At 44.6% G+C, this 19,834-nt stretch overlaps 1 protein-coding gene across 1 annotated transcript in view; it reads right to left on the reverse strand.

Annotated features, from left to right (window-relative positions):
* Positions 1-11,148: 11,148 nt before the first annotated feature.
* RBM28 (RNA binding motif protein 28) overlaps positions 11,149-19,834 on the reverse strand; it is a 32,058-nt gene continuing 23,372 nt past the window's right edge. The window contains exons 15-19 of the mRNA XM_023223442.1: positions 18,760-18,909; positions 18,460-18,534; positions 15,258-15,514; positions 13,943-14,042; positions 11,149-11,711 (exon numbers count right to left, since the gene is read on the reverse strand). Of these exons, the coding sequence (XP_023079210.1) occupies positions 11,577-11,711; positions 13,943-14,042; positions 15,258-15,514; positions 18,460-18,534; positions 18,760-18,909 (717 nt within the window). The 3' untranslated portion in view covers positions 11,149-11,576. The remainder of the gene's footprint in view (positions 11,712-13,942; positions 14,043-15,257; positions 15,515-18,459; positions 18,535-18,759; positions 18,910-19,834) is intronic.

The raw sequence follows: 19,834 nt of genomic DNA on the forward strand, positions 1-19,834 counted from the left end.
ATGTAGTTTCCAGCAGAAAGGCAAGGCAAGGCAGGGAAGCAGGCTTAGCATTGGCTAGTCTGTATAACTTTGGCAGGCCCTGGCTATAGGGATGGTCCCTAGTTGTCCCATGCCTGGCCCTGGAGTGATTTAGGGCAAGGGGAATACTGGCTTGGTGTGTCAGAGTTTGATAAAGGAGGTGATTGGGGGTATGGGCTCTGGATTGACTAGTTTACATACGAAAGACACGCTCAGTCAAGTTGTTTACTATCTCTCCAAAGTAGCTAGCCCTGGGAGGGGCAGTCTCTCCAGGATAATGCATCATAAAAACAACAGCACCTGATTAGTATAATGACATATGTTTCTCTTCACAGCGGTTTGTAATAGCAAAGGTTGGAAACCTTTGAATGGGATTTCCATCACATAAAGAACTGGTTACGTAAATTATGGTACACTGATAAAATCTAATAAGGCTCCCTTCAGAGGGAGGCACCCTCATGGCCTAATCACTTCTTTAAGGCCCCCATCTCAATACTATCACATTGGCAATAACTTGAATTTTGGAAGGGACACATTCAAACCATAGCAGAGATGTAATCAAATTAAGATGAAGTCATGGGGCTGGGCCTAAACCAATATGACTGGTGTATTTATAAGAAGAGGGAAATTTGGACATAGACCTATAGACACAGGGAGAAGATGGCCATGTGACAATGAGGCAGAGACTGGAGTGATGCATCTATATGCCAGGCAACACCAAGAATTTCCTCAGAAGGAACCAACCTTGCCAACACTTTGCTTTTGGACTTCTAGCCTCCAGAACCGTAAGGGGATAAATTTCTGTTGTTTAAGCCACCTAGCCTGTGGTACTTACAGTAGCGCTAGCTGACTAATATAGGCCCTTTCTCGACTTGCCCTAGAAGCCCAGGTTTCCTTGCTACAACCCTGGTAGAGGCTTCGGCACATTTCACCCCCACTCTCTGTGACTGGTTTTCACAAAGAAGCTCAAAGTGGAGGAATGATCTCTGGACATGAAGCCTGAGGACCATGCAAGCTCCTTCCTGCCAGGGGCTCTGTTCTGGGTTCTACCTGGCCTGGACTCTGAGGGCTCTGAGCAGGGGAGGTTTAGAACCCAGCATGGATCAAATATTTGAGACATGTCAGCACTGATAGCTGGAATGTGAGCTCCCAAGTGGCAGAAGCTCACTCTGCTCAGGCCCCTCTGCAGCTCCTGGGGAAGCACTGGCACAGAGGAGTGCACAGTTAATACTCGGTTAATACCAGTTGGCTGAATGAAGGGCAACCTATCTCGAGCCTGACTTTTGTGATCCTTCAATGAGCATGCTAACATCATCCAACCTCTGACCTTGTGGTGAGGATCAAAGATATTAATGCCCACTCAACGCTTTTTATGATGCCTGGAAGCAACTGTTATCAATACTGCGCCATGCTTTAGTAAAGAAGGCTGTTCCCTTAGAACAAAATTGGCAAGTGGGTCTCATCTCCCACGCTGACTCCAATTGTTGGGTGCGGTTGCATGGATTGATGTCAAAAGCCTCCCGAGGCCCAGTCTGGGCCAGATGCAGGGGCTGTCATGATCCCTTAGCAGTGTTTGCTCTGGAAAAGGAGGACCAGGGGCCCGGGTGCCATCTCCTCACAGCGCTCCACCCCTAGGGCCTGCTTAAATGACACAGCCAGCTCGCTCCTCAAGAGAGACAAGACACATTCTCTTTCTGCCTGCAGTTGTGAGGCAAGAAGGGGCACCAAGGAGGGTGGGTCACCCCGGGAGCAGAGCCTGGCTCATATCCTGGTATCCCTGCAGAGGCTGGAGGTGGGGCTAGCGCCACCTGAGGACATGCAGCCTTCCCAGGATTCTGGTGTGTGTTCCTACCCCTAGCAGGAGAGATGTGGAAATTAGCCAATCACCCTGGAAGTGGGCAACCAGTCTTTCTCCCCTTTCCTGTGAATTCACTCAGGACACTGGGGACAAAAGGCATCACAGACCCTATCTTCTGTGCTCTTTTACAATGGCTATTTCATTTAGTACTAGGGGGCTTTTTGCCTCTATTTTATAAATGAGCAAAGAGGACTGGAGGTTCTGAGTGATTTGTCCAGGGTCATCCTTTGTCCTTTGGCTTTTACCTGTGTCACTGTAGCCTCCTGGGGAGATGGCTGTGAAAGTGGGCAAAGGGTGAGTTTCAGCTTCACAGGGCTGCAGCATCAGCAGCCTCTCTTGCCTGTCCATCAGCACTGACAGGGGCAGCACCTGGCCTGACACAAGGCTCTCTGCTTCCTGCCCTCAGGACTTGGAGTCTCTTGGGAGGAGACTCAGTCTTTCTCTCGGTTCCTGCTTTTGTCCCTCACCTTCCTAGAGTAGCTCAGACCAGTTCACACTCCTCTACCCCAGACTACCCAGGAAAGGACATGATCCCTCATTAAGACCCAGCTATTGCCTAAGGGTCACTGAGGGCCTCAAAACCCAGAGGTCCTGTGGCAGGTACCTGGGAGCCCACTTGGCAGGCCTTGCCCTGGCCCAGACATCACAGACTACTTTCACTGCACTGGCTATTAAGTGCCTGCTCGCTACTAGGGATTCCTTGGGGGTGGCCAAGAAAAGGAAAGACACCCCCACAGGGAGGATGGGCCCAGAAACAGACTTTCCATGGCTCTGATGAGGGGTCCTGAGAGGGGTCCTGGGTACTCTATCGAAGTGCAAGTCCCTGAATCTGTGTCCCAAGCTCTGAAAATGCAAGAGGTTTGGGGCAAACAGTGAGTGTCCTGTCACTGAAGGTCTGCAAGCAGAGGGGTGAGGGACTGCTTGCCTCTCACAGATTTCCCTTCTGTCTCTTCTTCTGGGCCTCTGGGCCTGAGGCAGGCATTTTACCTGATAAGATCATCCTCAGCACATGCCTGACACATAGTAGGTGCTTGGTAATTGTTAGCTGTTGTTATGAACCATTACGTGAGTTTAGAGTGCCCATACTATTGCAGAGAGGGAGAGAGCAGAGACAAATGGTGATCCTAAGAACCTGTCCCCTTCCCTGGGACTCACTCCAGTGGCTGGTCGCCAGTTGCACCCACAGGCGGCTGGCTGCGGGCAGGAGAGCTGGGCTCATTCGTGCTGGCAGCTGTCCCTGCAGATGAGGATCGAGGGTATGTGACTGCCTGAGCAGCCTCTTCAATCCTAATGTCCCTTTAATAGCTCTCGTCAAATTGCCATGGCTCTCCCCAGAGATTTTCATGGCTATGGAAAATAAATAGCCATTATCTGACCTCCAGGGGAATGAGGATGTCTTCAGAATTCGGGGAAAAGCAGTTATAAAACTGAGTAGAGCCAGCCCACCCTTTCCCTATTAGGAACTTCTAAGGGAGTCCTAGCTACTGCCTAGGAAATCATAAAATAAATGTATTCACTCCTCAAACTCTCTTTTCACCTATTAGTATGTATATAAGTACATTTGGCTTGTGGTAGATCAGGAGAGAGAAAAAACAACTACAAAAATATGTAATGATTAGTTTAATTTGTCCTGGGGTAGTGGGGAAAGAAGCTGATCAAGTAAAGGGTTTAATCTTTTTATTATTATTATTATTATTATTATTATTTTAGACAGGGTATCACTCTATTGCCCAGGTTGGAGTGCAGTGGTACAACCATAGCTCACTGCAGCCTCAAACTCGTGGGCTCAAGCAATCCTCCTGCCCCAGCCTCCCGAGCAGCTAGGACTACAGTGTACACCACCATACACGGCTAATTTTTAAATTTTTGGCAGTTTCACTATGTTGCCCAGGCTGGTCCTGAACTCCTGGCCTCAAGGGATCCTCCCATCTCAGCCTCCCATAGTGTTGGGGTTACAGGTATGAGCCATCAAGCCCAGCTGGAAGTTTTAAAAACATTTCAACATTCAAAGAATGTGAGAATGAAAATGCCCTTCCTTTTCTTACCACCTAATTTGGAAAAGAGAAACTATTTTTTTAATCCCAAAAACATTTGGTATAGCTGGCAAAAAGTGTTCTGTTCTTATACATGAGACAGTTCCTGAAATAGGCCCTAGAGACAGCACTCAGGGCCAAGTGGGACCTTGCTCTGGTACTAGCTCAGGCGGCCAAGGGATTTCAGGAGAGGGTCTGGACTTCCCCACATCCTGCTTTCATCAGCTGTAAGACTAGGTGGTGACACCTGCTTCTCAATGACCTTCACCAGGCTTGCTGGGAAGGTCATCTAAGAGACATGAAAGGGTGCTGAAGATGCAAAAGCCTAAGCCAGGCAGTCCTCCTTGGCCTCGCCTCATGGAAAGGGGCAATGCCCCAGCCCAGCACACAACCAGGGCCTCGTGATGACAATTCTGCAAAACTGGTCCTTGGCTGGTCCTCTCTTGCCAGAATAAGATTGTGCAAAGCCCCACCCACAGGCAGCTGCTCCAGGTGTGGTTTGAGGGTTCAAAATTCCTTCCAACTAAAAGTATCTTTCCATCCCTGTTGGTATAGTGGTTAGGGGAAAAAAAATTAAAAGAAAATAAACAATGTATTTTCCACGTCAAGATGCCTGAACTTCCCGTAACAGCTGTCACTTTGAGAAGCCATAAGGGAAAGTGCCAGGTCTCCATAGGTCATAATTTTTACCAGGCAGGGTCAACTTCCTCTATTAACACCCATGCACATATCAGAAGCTACCCATGAAAGGCCAAGGGCCTACAGAAAGCTCTCATGACTGGAAAGTATTTAAGCATAAGGAACAGAATAGTTTCGAGGGAAGGGTAAGAGAGCCTGGAAGGCTGGGCAGAACACTACTTGGACAACGGAAAAAGGAAGTGGGGACATCCCAAAGTGTGGGCTGGCCACTCCCAGAACCTGTATGAGCAGGAAACAAAAAGCATTTATGGCTGGTAAATGCTTAACAACTGGCTCTCTGGGATAAAAATGTACATATGTACAGAAATTTATTATAAATTTCATTGATAAAAAGGATGCACAGCACATAATTTATAAATAATAAAATATACAATGCCATTTATTGTAATTCTAGAAAAGCTTTTTACAGAATGTTTTTGTTGATTTTTGCTGACCCTTGTATCCAACCTGTTTGCAATTCAACCATGATATGACACAATCACAATACAAATTAAATGTTTGTTACTGTATGATTCAGCAAAGCAGTCACTCATTTCATGGAATGGATATGGGCTGTTAGTCAGTGGAAAGACACATGAGATGGTTCAGTGCTAACTCACCCTTCTGACAGAAAATGCCAGAAAGTTTCCATCCCATTGACAGGCTTGGAGTCTTGAGTACCATCTGGGTGGGTGGAGCCGGCACTGGCACGATACCTCTCCACTGCTATCCTGACGGTTGTGGGGCATGTGCTTCCCAGGGCCACTTGCCAACCGGGGGAGGTTCTCTATGGTTTGGTGAGGGAGGCTACTTTCAGATTTCAAGTGGACACTGCTGGCCTGGATGGGGCTGAGGGGCTCTGCCCCTGAGAGGTGTTCTTCATTTTGTGGCATTACCTTTCTGAAGTAGAGCAGGCCTGCTTTGCTCCACAGAATCCTGCTGCAGAGCTGAGGGCTGGACAACTTCATGTTCTCTGGCAACTGATGGCCACTGTAGTACTGGAGGAGGGATGTATGTCAGGGCACTTTCAAAAGTATGTTATTAGAAAGTTGTGCATCATGGCCGGGTGCGGGGGCTCACACCTGTAATCTCAGCACTTTGGGAGGCTGGGGGGGGTGGATCACCTGAGGTCAGGCGTTCGAGACCAGCCTCGCCAACACTGTTGAAATCCCATCTCTACTAAAAATACAAAAATTAGCTGGGCGTGGTGGCGCATGCCTGTAATCCCAGCTACTCCGGAGGCTGAGGAAGGAGAATTGCTTGAACCTACCGGGTAGAGGTGGCAGTGAGCTGAGATGGTGCCACTGTACTCCAGCCCTGGGAAACAGAATGAAACTCTGTCTCAAAAAAAAAGAAAGAAAGAAAGTTGTGCATCAATCCTGTCGTCTCACTGTAAATAGCATAAGAACAATGTTCTGGCCCCTCCCTCCATTTGAGGTGCCAGGTTCTATGACAGGGTCTTCCCCACCATGGACCAGAATACAAGATAGCATTTTTTCTGCAGTAGTATCCAAAGCAAAAACTTCATCAGAAGGATGGCATTGGAGTCTCTTTCAGTTGAAAAGTGCGTGCAGACAACTGAGTGTCAGATCCAGGGGAGAGGAAAAGGCGGAGGAGAACTGGGGAGATAGGTCGAGAGTAAGGAGATGAAGGGACATTTGAGAATCTGAATTTTTTCTTTTCTTTTTGGTAGAGATGGGATCTTGCTATGTTGCCCAGGCTAGTCCTGAACTCCTGGGCTCAAGTGATTCTCCCACTTGGACCTCTCAAAGTGCCGGGATTACAGGCATGAGCCACCATGCCAAGTCCAGGGAACCTGTTTCTCACAGCTGGGTTTCTTGCACATCCAGACTTCATGACCCCTTCCTGTGCATACAGACTGGGAGTCCTTTGGGTAGCAGGAGGACAGGAATGGGATTGGCTTTGGCCATGGGGCAGATTAAGCAACATCTGAGGGAGTTGCTAGTGGACCAAGGCCCAGACCACAGTGCAGGGGAGAGGGAGAAAAGGGGTAGAAGAGTGACAGGAACTGACATTTTTTGAGCAGTTACTATGAGGAATAAAACTGGGCAAGAAAGAGAAAATACATAAAACAAGGACAGGTTGTTCAGCATCTCTTCAGGAGACGACTGTCTGGTACTTCCTTTACCACCATTATCCTCAATCACCAATCACTAAGCACAGCCATGTACCAGACCTGGGGACTGGGACTATGGGAGCTAGTTCTTATAAGAGGCTGATGATCTACCAGGGAAGGCAAGACCTAAAGAAATGACAAGTAAGCTACAATGGCATATGCTTTGTCGAACGAGAGGACACCAATCAGTAAGTGTGCCAGGGACTTAGAGGAAGGGGTCATAAGCCCTGGGATGGCTGACGTACCCAGGGAGATGTCGGGCCTTGAGCCAGAACTTGAGTGCTGGATGGCGCTTGAGTGGAAAGGAGGGGCAGAGAGACTGTCCAGATTGCAATGGACAAGGCATAGCAGAAAGTACATAGATGGTATACTCAAGGCACTGTGAACAGCAGTTTATTATTATTTTTTCCTTCATCCTGTCTTCTGGGGTCCTTAGGAAATGACTCTGTTGTCCTTCACAAGCCCAGCTAGGCCCTGGAACAAATGGCCTTCAGTGAGTTCAGCAGTATGAAACTCCTACTATGAGTAAATTAATGTTGGGTGTTGTGGGGTATGTGGAAAACTGAAAAAAAAAATAGTCCCTGCCTTCAAGGACAAGAAATGATTTTCCCTTTATCAAATGTCCAGGGAAGGAGACTGTGGGATGACACTGTGGCAGTGAAGTCTCACATCTGATAAAAGGCTCTGGGCAGCGTGGACAAGTTTAAGAAATACTGGATTTGCCATCTATCAAGATGCTCCATTTGGGGGTGGTCCAAAAGGTCTTTCAGTGACTCAGCAGTCCTCTTCTCAGAAGTGGTTCCCAGTCTGTGCCTTCCAATCTTCCCAGTATATTCCTTTATCAGCACAAAAACTCATGTACAGCCAATAACCAGTCCAGAATCAGATGCCAAAGTAATCAGACTATACCAGTAGCTCACCCCACATCTGGTCACTGAGTAAGACACCACAGACTCTGCAAATAATTCTGGAAAGGAAGAGGTACCAGGACAAGAACGAAAGAACCAACACAAGGATGTAAATAATTTCTAAACTGGTCAGCCTTGGACAAAAGGAAATCTGGAAATCTCGACTTGGCCTGAGAGAAACCTCATCCTAGCCCTTAAAGTGCCAATTAAGGCTGAGTTGAAAAGGAGTTGGGCATCACCAGAGACAAACTGCAAACAAACTTAGCTTAGGCACCCACAGTGTGATGATGTGGTTATTTCCATGAAGGAGCAGTCTATGGAGAAGTGCAGGAACTTTCAAAGCTGCACAGGCAGAGCTGCTTCTTATATGACAGAATTGGTAGCTGCCTGTCACTTCACAGTGGGTCACACAAATATGAAGCAGAGAACTGGCTGTGTGGGTCAGCGGGAGGGCTTAAGATTGCAGATTCTGGGGAATCAGCACTCACTGTGACACAGGTGATCCTCTGTCTCCTCAGACAACTGAAGGATAATGAGAAGGGGCTCTCTAGAGCCTTGACCTCTGGGCTCCAAATCTCTAGTTGGAAAACTTCAAGACAAAAACATGCCAAAGTACATTTCAAAGTATTTCGAAGAATGAATTACATGCCCTAACTTTATAATAGAGGAAGGCACAGATCTCATTTTTGTGACAGTGAAACATAATCCTTGCCACAGGTTAACTCCAGAAGAAGGAATTATACAGCTGAACAGAGTAGATTCTTAGAAACTACAAACCAACCAACAAACAAATGAGGCAAAGAACAGCTGTACATTATCTTAAGATTCCTTATTTAAAGGTTGTATCTCTAAGCCAGGCTATTATGTAATCAAGCAGGAAAGTACTACTAAAACTTGATAGTTTTGACTGGTGGCCTTGTCTTGGATGTTAACAAAAAATTTGCTGTTGTTTTTCAAAATAATAGAGATGGGGGTCTCACTGTGTTGACCAGGTCTGTCTCGGACTCCTGACCTCAAGCAATCCTCCTACCGCCCAAAGTACTGCAATCACAAGTGTGAGACTCTGTGTCCACCTGTTGTTTTTTAACCAAGCAGCCTGTAACTCAGCTTTCGTGTTAATTCAAAAAACTCCATTTCCTGACACATCAGGCTCTGAAGTGAAGGAGAAGTGAGTACCACTCTCACTGCACTAAAATTCCAAAGGCAAGGGGTCAATGGAGCTGACCAAATAACCCATGGTAAGGTGTTCTAAAGGAAGACGCCATATATGGAATTTGACTATTAAGAAAGGGAAGATTCAACTTCATATAAAGAACTCTTTAAAGAACTGTGCAACAGCTCTCCAAGCCAAGTGAATGAGGTTTTAACATACTGAGTTACTCAAGTTGTTATAAGAAATATTTAGATCTAAGAGAATCTGGCAATGTTATCTGAATGAACATCAATTTTGATCTATCCTAAGAGTTAAGGTATATTTTTGAATGTTAAAGATATTTCTGTACTAGGAAAAAAAGGGTGGTGAGCAGATGGAGAGCTGGCCAAGGAAAAACAGATCAACTGACTGGCAGGTTATAACTATTCTGACACCCTTAATAAAGTCCCTTACTTCCTCCATGCTGTCCAGACCAGGCTGGGAAAGATATGTTGCCAGGCTATTATAAGAATGTTTGACAGCCCAAGTCATGTCTCGAGGTGAACTTGGAGATAAATCACCTGTCCTTTCGATCTCTCCAAAAGGTTGAAATATTTCCATGGCCTCTCCTTCATCCATTTCTAAACCAATCAAAGGCATTTCAGAGCATTCATGGGTTCCCCAAGATAGTGCAATGAAATAACCATGTCTCTACCAGGTGCGGTGGCTCACGCCTGTAATCCCAGCACTTTGGGAGGCCGAGGTGGGCAGATCACAAGGTTAGGAGTTTGAGACCAGCCTGGCCAACATGGTGAAACTCCATCTCTACTAAAAATACAAAAATTAGCTGGACGTGATGGCAGCACCTGTAATCCCAGCTACTTGGGAGGCTGAGGCAGGAGAATCGCTTGAACCCAGGAGGCAGAGGTCGCAGTGAGCCAAGATCACGCCATTGCACTCCAGCCTGGGGAACAGAGGGACACTCTGTCTCAAAAAAAAAAAAAAAAAAGAAAAAGAAAGAAAGAAATAACCATGTTTCTAGCTCAGCAATGGTTCTCTCAAAGCATTATTTGTAACACTCAACTAGACTAAGGAATCAAGAATTTTGGGTTACACTCCTAACTTTTTCTCTTGCCTACCGAGTACTGTTTCTTCCTTTCCTACCTTATTTTTTTCATTCAACAAATATTTATTCAATATTTACTATGTGCCTGGGTCAGTACTAGGCACTGTGTCTACAGGAGTGAACAAGAGGGATAAAGTCCCTCTCACAAAGCATACATTCTAACTGGAGAGACAAATGATTTCAGATAGAGATTAGTGCTAGAAAGAAACAAATGATTTCAGATAGAGATTAGTGCTAGAAAAAAACAGGGAAGCAGGTCACCACACGTGATGGCTCACGCCTGTAATACCAAGACTTTGGGAGGCCGAGGAGGGCAGATTGCCTGAGGTCAGGAGTTCAAGACCAGCCTAGTCAACAAGATGAAACCCCATCTCTACTAAAAATAGAAAATTTAGCCAAGAATGGTGGCGTGCGCCTATAGTCCCAGCTACTTGGGAGGGTGAGGTGGGAGAATCGCTTGAACCTGGGTGGTGGAGGTTGCAATGAGCTGAGACAGTGCCACTGCATTCCAGCCTGGGTGACAGAGCAAGACTGACTCAAAAAAAAAGAAGAAGAAACAGGGAAGCAGAATTCAGTAAGGGGGCAAGATAGAGGGGAGGTGAATAAAAGCCCTACTTTAGATAGTCTGGGAAGAGCTCCAGGAGGAGGCGACAACTAGTGAAGATCTGAGTCACAAGTAAAAGATGCAAAGGAAAAACTCTCCAGGCAAAGGGAACGGATACAAAGGCTCTGAGGTGGTCAAGAGTCAAGAGATGGAAGGAAGGCCTGTGTAGCCAAAAGTGAATGAAGAAGAGAGTGGATAAAGACAAGCAGAGGTGATAGGGCTGGAGAGCCCAGGGAATCAAATGTTATAGGAAGACAAGATTTCAATCAAAGTGAGATGTCAAACCTCTGGAGTTTTTTAGTAGGTGTGAAGCCATCTTAAGGGGCAGACTTAATGAGGATCAGGTGTCCTAAGGAGGCCTTAGAGAGCTAGTGGGTACGATGAAAAAGGAGGTGCTCTATGAGAGAAATGCAGGTCATCACTAACCAGGCTAGTGTCTTTAGGCCACTGCAGACCAATTCAACTGGAAATCCCCTCATTTGACAAACACATAAGTGCTGCTCTCTGCCAGGCCCCACCTCCCCCCATTCTTTTCCAAGTGTCTCCGCCTGCAGTGATTAGGTTAGAAAGCATTTCTCTCTGCTGTCACTTAGTTCCTGCAGTGTGTAAGACTACAGAGCTGAATTAGGACTGTCAAAGGACGTTCATACATAATAAAGGAGTCACACATATTAGAAATGACATTGTTACTAAAAAGCCACACAGTATCTCATTTAGAGAATATGCTTAACAAAACATACATCTTAAAAATTCAGCACTCCAGAATGCTTTTTCAATTGCTTCCATTTGAGAAATAAAGAACAAAAATTGGTAATAATTATAGACACAACTTCATACAATAATCTGGATAATATGCAAGAAGCATCATGATGTCTTTCCGATATTTCTCTTTTGGCTAACGAACCACTCATCAAAGGATGGACCAAAGTTCAGATGTACACAGTCCAGGGTGCCTCCCAGTGCAGTGGCAGTGCCCTCGGGGATTTTCTTTCCCTCAGTGAGAGACATGGGGGATGGGGAGGAGCCCAGGAGTGTCACCAGAAAGTACACAACCCAGCTTCTTACCCAGCCCACTGGCATCATCAATTATCAAACCATTTGCTCCTCTTTGCAAGAGGTGCTCCTTTAGAAGGTCCCAATAATTTCTGCTTATATTGTTCGACCAGTTGGTTGAAGCGGGTTTCCGTCTTATTTCCCTTAGCTTTTTTCCTAGATACCTACAAGTGAAAGGATTAGAAACATAATATAATCGATTTCAAAGACTATATATCACCTTACCCTCAGGCCACCCAAGAAAGAAAGTGTGTGCAGAGATCATGTCTACCAGAAAAGGGTAGGTTTCTAGAGAGAGACCCTTAGAGAGAAAGGCTCAAACAGAATCATCCACTGGTAAGAAATTAGACCAACAGAGCAGGGCCTGACTAACTTCCCTGTCTAACACACTGTGTTGGGGGCTCAAGGGCCTCTCTCACTCTAGCTCCCAAAGCCTCACTTTAGCCTCAAAGCAGATAAGCCAGCACAGAATCTGGCCATTCTTGCTTGCCCATTCCCTCTCCAAGAACACTGCTCACAGGATTTCAGAGATCTATAATATAGTATGGTATAGGTCAGAAACTTCCCAGACACAGATTTCTTGAGTAGGATGGGAAGCTAATGCTGCTTTTACCCTTAAAGGAAAGAGACTAGGAAAGGGGAGAAGAAAGCTTGACTTCAAGTATTCAAGAATGTAGGACCACCGTTTACTACTAAAAGGAACTAGGGCTCCTTGGGAAAAATGGCTAATGTCAGGATTGGGGAAGAGGTACCTGAGCTCAGCCTGGACATCCTGCACTAGAAAGCAAGGATATTACCAGACAAACAGGCCACATTAGAAAGACTCAGAAGCCAACCTGCGGGGGCTTCCGCCAGCCTTAGACAGAGTAAGAATAATCACAGTATTTGAAACACATCAAGTATACGAAAAGTCAGGATTTCATAATACTAAAAAATGAGCCGGTATGGCAACAGCTCATTACTCTGAAAACTAATAGAGAGAGAGAGAGAGAAAAAAAAAAAATCAAGCATTTATCCTGTCTTTCCTATACAAATGATATTTTGTGGTAACCAAGTAATTGACAAAGGAAGATTTTTCTTTCAAGAGTTCTATTTAAAAATGCAAAAGGATAGAAGTTTAAATAATCGGCATTCTGTAACCCATAATGAAATAATGGATCTGGTAACACTCATCAATAATTGCTAAGGCCATTACATGAAAGGCTAACTGGGGACTTCATCAATGGAGGGACAAGGCAGACAATCCTCAAATCTACTGATCAATCTCAGAATCACTAAAAATGGGCAACCAGGTAGTATGTGCCTCAGGTGATGTAAAGAAACACACACACCACCCATGAAATACTCCAGTCAAGAAAACTGAACTTAAGGCTAGGCATGGTGGCTCACATCTGTAATCCCAGCATTTTGGGAGGCCAAGGCAGGCAAATCACCTGAGGTCAAGAGTTCGAGGCCAGCCTGGTCAACATGGTGAAACCCCGTCTCTACTAAAAATACAAAATTAGCTGGGCATGGTGGTGCGTGCCTGTAATCTCAGCTATTTGGGAGGCTACTCCGGGAGGCGGAGGTTGCAGTGAGCCAAGATTGTGCCATTGCACTCCAGCCTAGGCAACAAGAGCAAAACTCCATCTCAAAAAAAAGAAAAAAAAAGAAAACTGAATTTGATCAAGCTACCAGACTGAACTAACTACCAGGTGACAGGCAAGATGGGGTGTCACAGAAACAAGTTAAATGACACCACGAGGAAGCAAATGGCTAAAAATGTAACACAAATGACCTGGTTTCTCCAATAAATGAATAGCATGGAAAAAAGGGTGGTAAGGGAAAATGGATATTAGAGAAGAAAAAAATGATTTAAGAAATTAAAAATCCAAGTATAATGTGTGGACTTCGCATCCCGACTCATACTAACCAAGTATAAAAACATATTTTTCAGGCAATTGGGGAAATTTTAATATGGCTTTAATATATCATTTGTGTAGTAGATGATAAAGGGTTTATTAGTTTCATTAGATATTATAATGGCGTAAGGTGTGTGTGTTTAAGGCCTCATCAGTTAGAGATGCAATCTGAGGTTTTTCTGAGCAATGTTTCATTTTCATATGAGACATATTTACATGTGAAATGGGCTTTGCTTTAATATACTCTAGTGGGGAAAGCATGTTATGGGGAATACGTAAAACAAGGAGACTGCTGAAACAGAGGAACATCTGGAGGTTCATTTTACTTTTTTCTCTCCACTTTTATATTGTATACCTCAACATTCTCTAAAAAGCTACTGTCCTACACAGAAGTCTTTCTTTTTTTCTTTTTGGCGCAGCTAATCAAGGTACAAACATGGCTACAATCTGGCAGAAACATGCCATACCAAAGCTGAATGTCCTGCAGAACTCACCTGCTCAGAAGATAATTGCTGTTTCTCCTGCTTCCACTGGCTTATCTGGGGCTTTGGCTTTTTGGGATGGATGGGCTTCACTTTGCCTTTGTCCCGCAACCTGAAATAAAATGGCTGAGTGTCACCTTGAGTCCTTCTTCTAATTTGACACCCCTAGGTTCTCTTAGCTCAAGGGATAAAATTCCTCTTTGTACACTGGCCCTTCCCAAGCCCATGATACGTTAAGTCATTCTAAAAAGGGATACTGCAACAGACCCTCTGAAAGCTCAGTATTTGTATACTTAGAACTGCTTGATGTCAGGAGCTTGAGACCAGCCTAGGCAACATAGCAACCCCCTGTCTCTACTAAAATAAAACTAAAAAGTCCCAGCTACTCAGAAGGCTGAGGCAGGTGGATTGAGTCCAGGAGTTCAAGGTTACAGTGCGCTATGATCATGCCATTGCACTCTAGCCTGGGCAAGAGTAAGACCCTGTGACATGGTTTGGATATGTGTCCTTGCCCAAATCTCATGTTGAATTGTAATCCCCAATGTTGGAGGCTGGGCCTGGTGGGAGGTGACTGGATCATGGGGATGACTCCTTCATGAATGGTTTAGCACCATCCCCTCAGTGCTGTTCTCATGACGGTGAATGAGTTACCGCAAGATCTGGTTGTTTAAAATGCTCCTTCCCCCTGCTCCTGGCCATGTGAAGTGCAGGCTCCCACTTCACCTTCCACTATGGTTAAGTTTCCTGAGGCCTCCCTAGAAGATAAGCAGCTGCTGTCATGCTTCCTATACAGCCTGTGGAACCATGAGCCAATTAAGCCTCTTTTCCTTATAAATTACCCAGTCTCAGGTACTTCTTTATAGCAGTGGAAGAAATGAATAATACACTGTCTCTAAAAATAAAATAAAATAAAATAAATAAATATACAAAATCCCATGGATATCTCAAAAACCTTCGTTTATTTAACAAATATTTTATAAAGATTTATTTTTGTAGAGCACTAATCTGCTGCCCCAAACAGAAACTACCACTGAACCTCAAGTATGTGGCCTCAGCTGGCAGAGATAGCCATCTAGACAACAGGAAACTCTTTAAAAGAGGAGAAAAGGGGCACAAAAGCCTGCCCTAGGAGGCCTCTATGCCACTGATCTAAGAGTGACATCTCTGACGGTGTTGAAGACTCACGTGTTAACCCCGTGTGTGGGAATACATAGCACCAAGCATCCTTTTCAACCAAACAAATGCCACAAAGAGAAAAGAACTCAGCAAAAACAAACCCGCTTAGAACCCACCCACTGTTCTATGCTGCTGCTTTCCTGCATCTCACCTGATTTTGGGGCCTCGGTGTGAGGGGAGCGCCAGGACCTTTCTTCTCTTCTTTCCATCAGGCAGCTCCACCTGCTCCACTTCAGCCTTGGTCTGGAACCCGGTCCATGAGGTAGAGCCCGCCTTCCCCTTCTGCTCTGGGGGCGCCTTACTTTGTTCCTCTGTGTGGTGTTGAGCTGCCTTCCGTTGCTGGTCTTTTGCAGGCTCTGGTTTCCCCTTCTGAGGCTCACCAGTTGCAGGCTTGGATCTCACTTTTTGCTGCATAAAACAAGAAAATGCCATCTGGTTTCTGGATGAGCTTTGTTTGCTGCAAATACTCAACAGAAGATGAGCTTTATGTGAGCTAGATGAAAGAAGAGGAATTCTTCCCCCACACAGTTGGAGACTAGAGGAAAGTGAATACATGTAGTTCATAAGCCCTGCCATAGTAACAGATGGTTACTGCGTGGGGGGCACAAAATAACCATTCCCCTTCCCGTAACACAGAAATAAGGGAGAGTGCATGCCCAAGATTCAAAAGCCAGTAGGTGGGACAATTATCAAAGGTGTAACCTATGTAGAAAGAGAATACAAGAAGAAAGCAAGCAACAGAAAAGATAATGAAGTAATAAGCGCTGAGAATTTTTCAAAACTAATGACAGTCACTAAACTACAGATCAAGGAACTCAGAGCTCTAAGACCAAATAAGATAAATACTAAACAATTTACAACTAGTCATATCATAGACAAACTGCAGAAAATGAGATAAAATCTTGAAAGAAGCCAGACAGGGGAAAAATTTTACCTATAGAGGAACAAGGATGAGATTACATCAAATTTCTCTCTCTTTTGTTTTTAATAGGCACCCTCCCAAACCAGAGTAAGTTCAGAGAGATTTCCAAGACTTCTCTTCAGAAATCATGTAAGCAAGAAGGGAGTGAAGTGAGATATTTAATATTTAAAGTTTTAAAAGAAAAAAAATCACCAACCTGCAATCCTGTATCTGATAAACTTATCCTTCAAAAGTTAAGGACAAGACCTACTCAGACAAAAGAAAATGGAGGGAATTTGTTGCCAGTAACCCTGTCTGCAAGAAATACGAAATAAATCTCTTCAGAGAGAAGAAAAATGACATAGGTCAGAAACTCGGATCGTTTTCAAGAAAGGAAGAACATTAGGAATGGAATAAATGAAGCGAAGACGACAAGGAAAAGACGCTGTGGAAAGGAAGGCATCAAGGATGTTACAGAAGTATTTGCACTGAAGTGGAAGAAACAGAAGATTCAAGTGAAATTAATGTAATGATAAGTGTGTGTTGTTCTTCCCTTTCACCTTAGAAATCCAGATACAATGAACATTTATTATATGCCTATTGTATGCCAGTCTGTTTCTAGGATACAAAAAAAAAGTGTCTACCCTTCAGGACTCACAGCCAGGTGGAGACAAGAGATGCATACACAAATAAACCAAAGTAAAAAAAACTACATAGCTTAAGGAAATTCATGAAAATCAAGTAAAGACGGCCTTTATCTTTTGAGAGAGGTGGAGGAATGCTACTTGAAAGGGATCATTTGATCTGCATATGCGAAGTGAGTAGAGGCATTTTTACACAAAAGAACAGTATGAATATAAATCCAGGCAACAAATAGAGTCATTTGGATGTTAAAAAACAAACAAGGCTGGGCTCAGTGACTCACACCTGTAATCCCAGCACTTTGGGAGGCTGAGGCAGGTGGATCATTTGAAGTCAGGAGTTCCAGACCAGCCTGGCCAACAGGGTGAAACCCTGTCTCTTCCAAACAAATACAAAAATTAGCCAGGCATGGTGGGGTGCACCTGTAGTCCCAGCTACTCGGGAAGCTGAGGGAGGAGAATCACTTGAATCCAGAAGGTGGAGGTTGCAGCAAACTGAGATTGCACCACTGCACTCCAACCTGAGCAACACAGCAAGACTCCATCTCAAACAGACAAACAAACAAAACTGGTAGCTTCAGAATCACCTCTGAAACAATGGCTAACAGTAATAAGCAATTCTATCATCTAGGGTAACAAAGTTGCCTTGAACAATAACCAGATCCCAGATTTTCCAACTGAGGGCCATTGCATTAACCACCAGAATGGCTCATCTGTTGGTAATGCTCTCGGTATACACCACAAAGACTACACGTTTGCTGTATATGCAAGTGAATTTTGCTGTGCAATATCAATGAGAGCTCTAAGAATAAGAGTCAAGAATAACCTGGCCCTGCATGTCCTGGGGGAAGATGGGTAAGAGAATGAGTACTGACTGTGTGCTGACCATGCAGTATGCTAGATGATGGACATGTATTATCTCATTTAGTCCTCAGCAATCATGTAAGGCAGATGTTGTTGTCCACCCATTTTACAAACTGAAGTTCAAAGCGGTAATAACTGCCAAGGAACATGCAGCAAAAAGGGCAGAGCCAGAGTATGAGCATGAGTACACCTATTCCTGAAGTCCCTGCTCCACCCTCTATAGCACACCAGATTAAAAACTGTATAAAACTATCAGGCTTCGGGGGCCGGGCGCGGTGGCTCAAGCCTGTAATCCCAGCACTTTGGGAGGCCGAGACGGGCGAATCACGAGGTCAGGAGATCGGGACCATCCTGGCTAACACAGTGAAACCCCGTCTCTACTAAAAAATACAAAAAACTAGCCGGGCGAGGTGGCGGGCGCCTGTAGTCCCAGCTACTCCGGAGGCTGAGGCAGGAGAATGGCGGGAACCCGGGAGGCGGAGCTTGCAGTGAGCTGAGATCCGGCCACTGCACTCCAGCCTGGGCGACAGAGCCAGACTCCGTCTCAAAAAAAAAAAAAAAAACTATCAGGCTTCACACTTCTGGAGCCAACTAATAAAAGAAAATATGGAAGAGATAACTGAAATCTACAAGTAACGGGCAACCTTAACCTCAACCATTAATTTTGGCACGTACTATCACGAAACATTGTAAAGAACGGCTGACTGGAAATAACATGCGTCTGCTTCCTCTCTCCTTCCTTTCCCTTCTGCTGTAGAGCTATCAGACATGGGCCAGCAGATAAGAAGATGGCCTGGAGAGGCTTAGGGAACAGGGACTAAAGGGAACTGGGAGCAAAAAAAACCTAATTGAAGGGAGAACTACTCTAAGACAGCAGAAGCACAAACTGAACAAAATAGAAGAGTTTAATTATGTCCTTAAAAATATGGACCATTTAATTTCTGTACCAAGCTGCGCTGGATCCTTAATTCCTTCATTTTAAGTTTTCTTCGATCTTCTAAAGAGAACTCCACTATTGGTCTCTGTCAGAAGGAGATAGAATGTCATTCATTAGACTTCTAAATCTGTGCATGCAATGAGTTGAGTTTTTCCCCTTCACACACCTTCCCTCAACCCACCTTTTTTTTTGTCCACTTGCCACTCTTTCCCACCCCTCAAATGTCAGAGGACACTAGGCACAAAGGAGAAGACTGGTTTCCTGCAAGTGGTCCTAAGGGAAACAAGTCTCCCCAGAGGACGAGGCTTACCTTCAGAGGCCCAAAGATTTCTGGATTGTTGTTGATCAGGCGGAGGGCTTTCAAGGCATGCTCGTGCTCTTGGAACTCTGCAAAAGCATAGCCCAGGGACTGACCCTTCATGTTCCCATGAACTCCTTTGAGGTCTCGCATCACTCTACACTATGAGTAGAGCAAGAAAAAAAATCCGTAATTACAGAATGAGAAGCCTTGCCTGACATGAACTGCTTTAATAGAGTCAATAAAAAATAAGGTTATTGGGTGAGCATGGTGGCTCATGCCTGTAATCCTAGCACTTTGGGAGGCTGAGACAGGAGGATTGCTTGAGGCCAGGAGTTTGAGACCAGCCTGGACAACATGGCAAAACTTTGTCTCTGCAAAAAATACAAAAAATTAGCTGGTGTGGTGGCACCTCAGCTACTCAAGAGGCCGAGGCAGGAGGATCACCTGAGCCTGGGGAGATTGAAGTTGCAGTGAGCCATGATGAAACCACTACACTCCAGCCTGGGCAATAGAGTGAGACTCTGTCTCAAAAAAAAAAAAAAAAAAAAATCAGGTTATTGAAACATAATCTTCATTTATACCACCATCACAAAAATCACACTGGAATAACACTTATGTGTGTCCATCTTATTAGAATTCACCTAACACCATAAAACAGATTAAAATAATATTTTCTTGCTTTCTACTAGTTTATAGACATCAACAGAGACCTAAAATAAGCACATAAACAAAACTTCCTAAAGAAAATTTATAAAGAGGTTTGGACGTTAGAAAACAAACACAATACAAACACAACTGTTCATGATACATACAAATTGAGAGGTAATGGTATTTTCAGAGTGTAACAAGTTATTGCCGAGGATGGAATACTGTCCATAGATCTTACCACTGAAAAAAGCCCTCAGGAAGGAAATTATTAAAGAAGGGAAGGAGGAAGGACTGATGGCTTTAGATAAGAAAGACATTTCAAGCATAGGAAAAAGTCTCTCCAACATACAGACTCAGAAATACAGGAAGACGTTTCAGCTCTCTTTGCCTGCAGCTCAGATCCTCTCTAGTGTGGTTTTCCCTTAAATCCTTAAGC

Source organism: Piliocolobus tephrosceles, chromosome 8 (genome assembly GCF_002776525.5).
Source record: "Piliocolobus tephrosceles isolate RC106 chromosome 8, ASM277652v3, whole genome shotgun sequence".
Taxonomy (NCBI): domain Eukaryota; kingdom Metazoa; phylum Chordata; class Mammalia; order Primates; family Cercopithecidae; genus Piliocolobus; species Piliocolobus tephrosceles.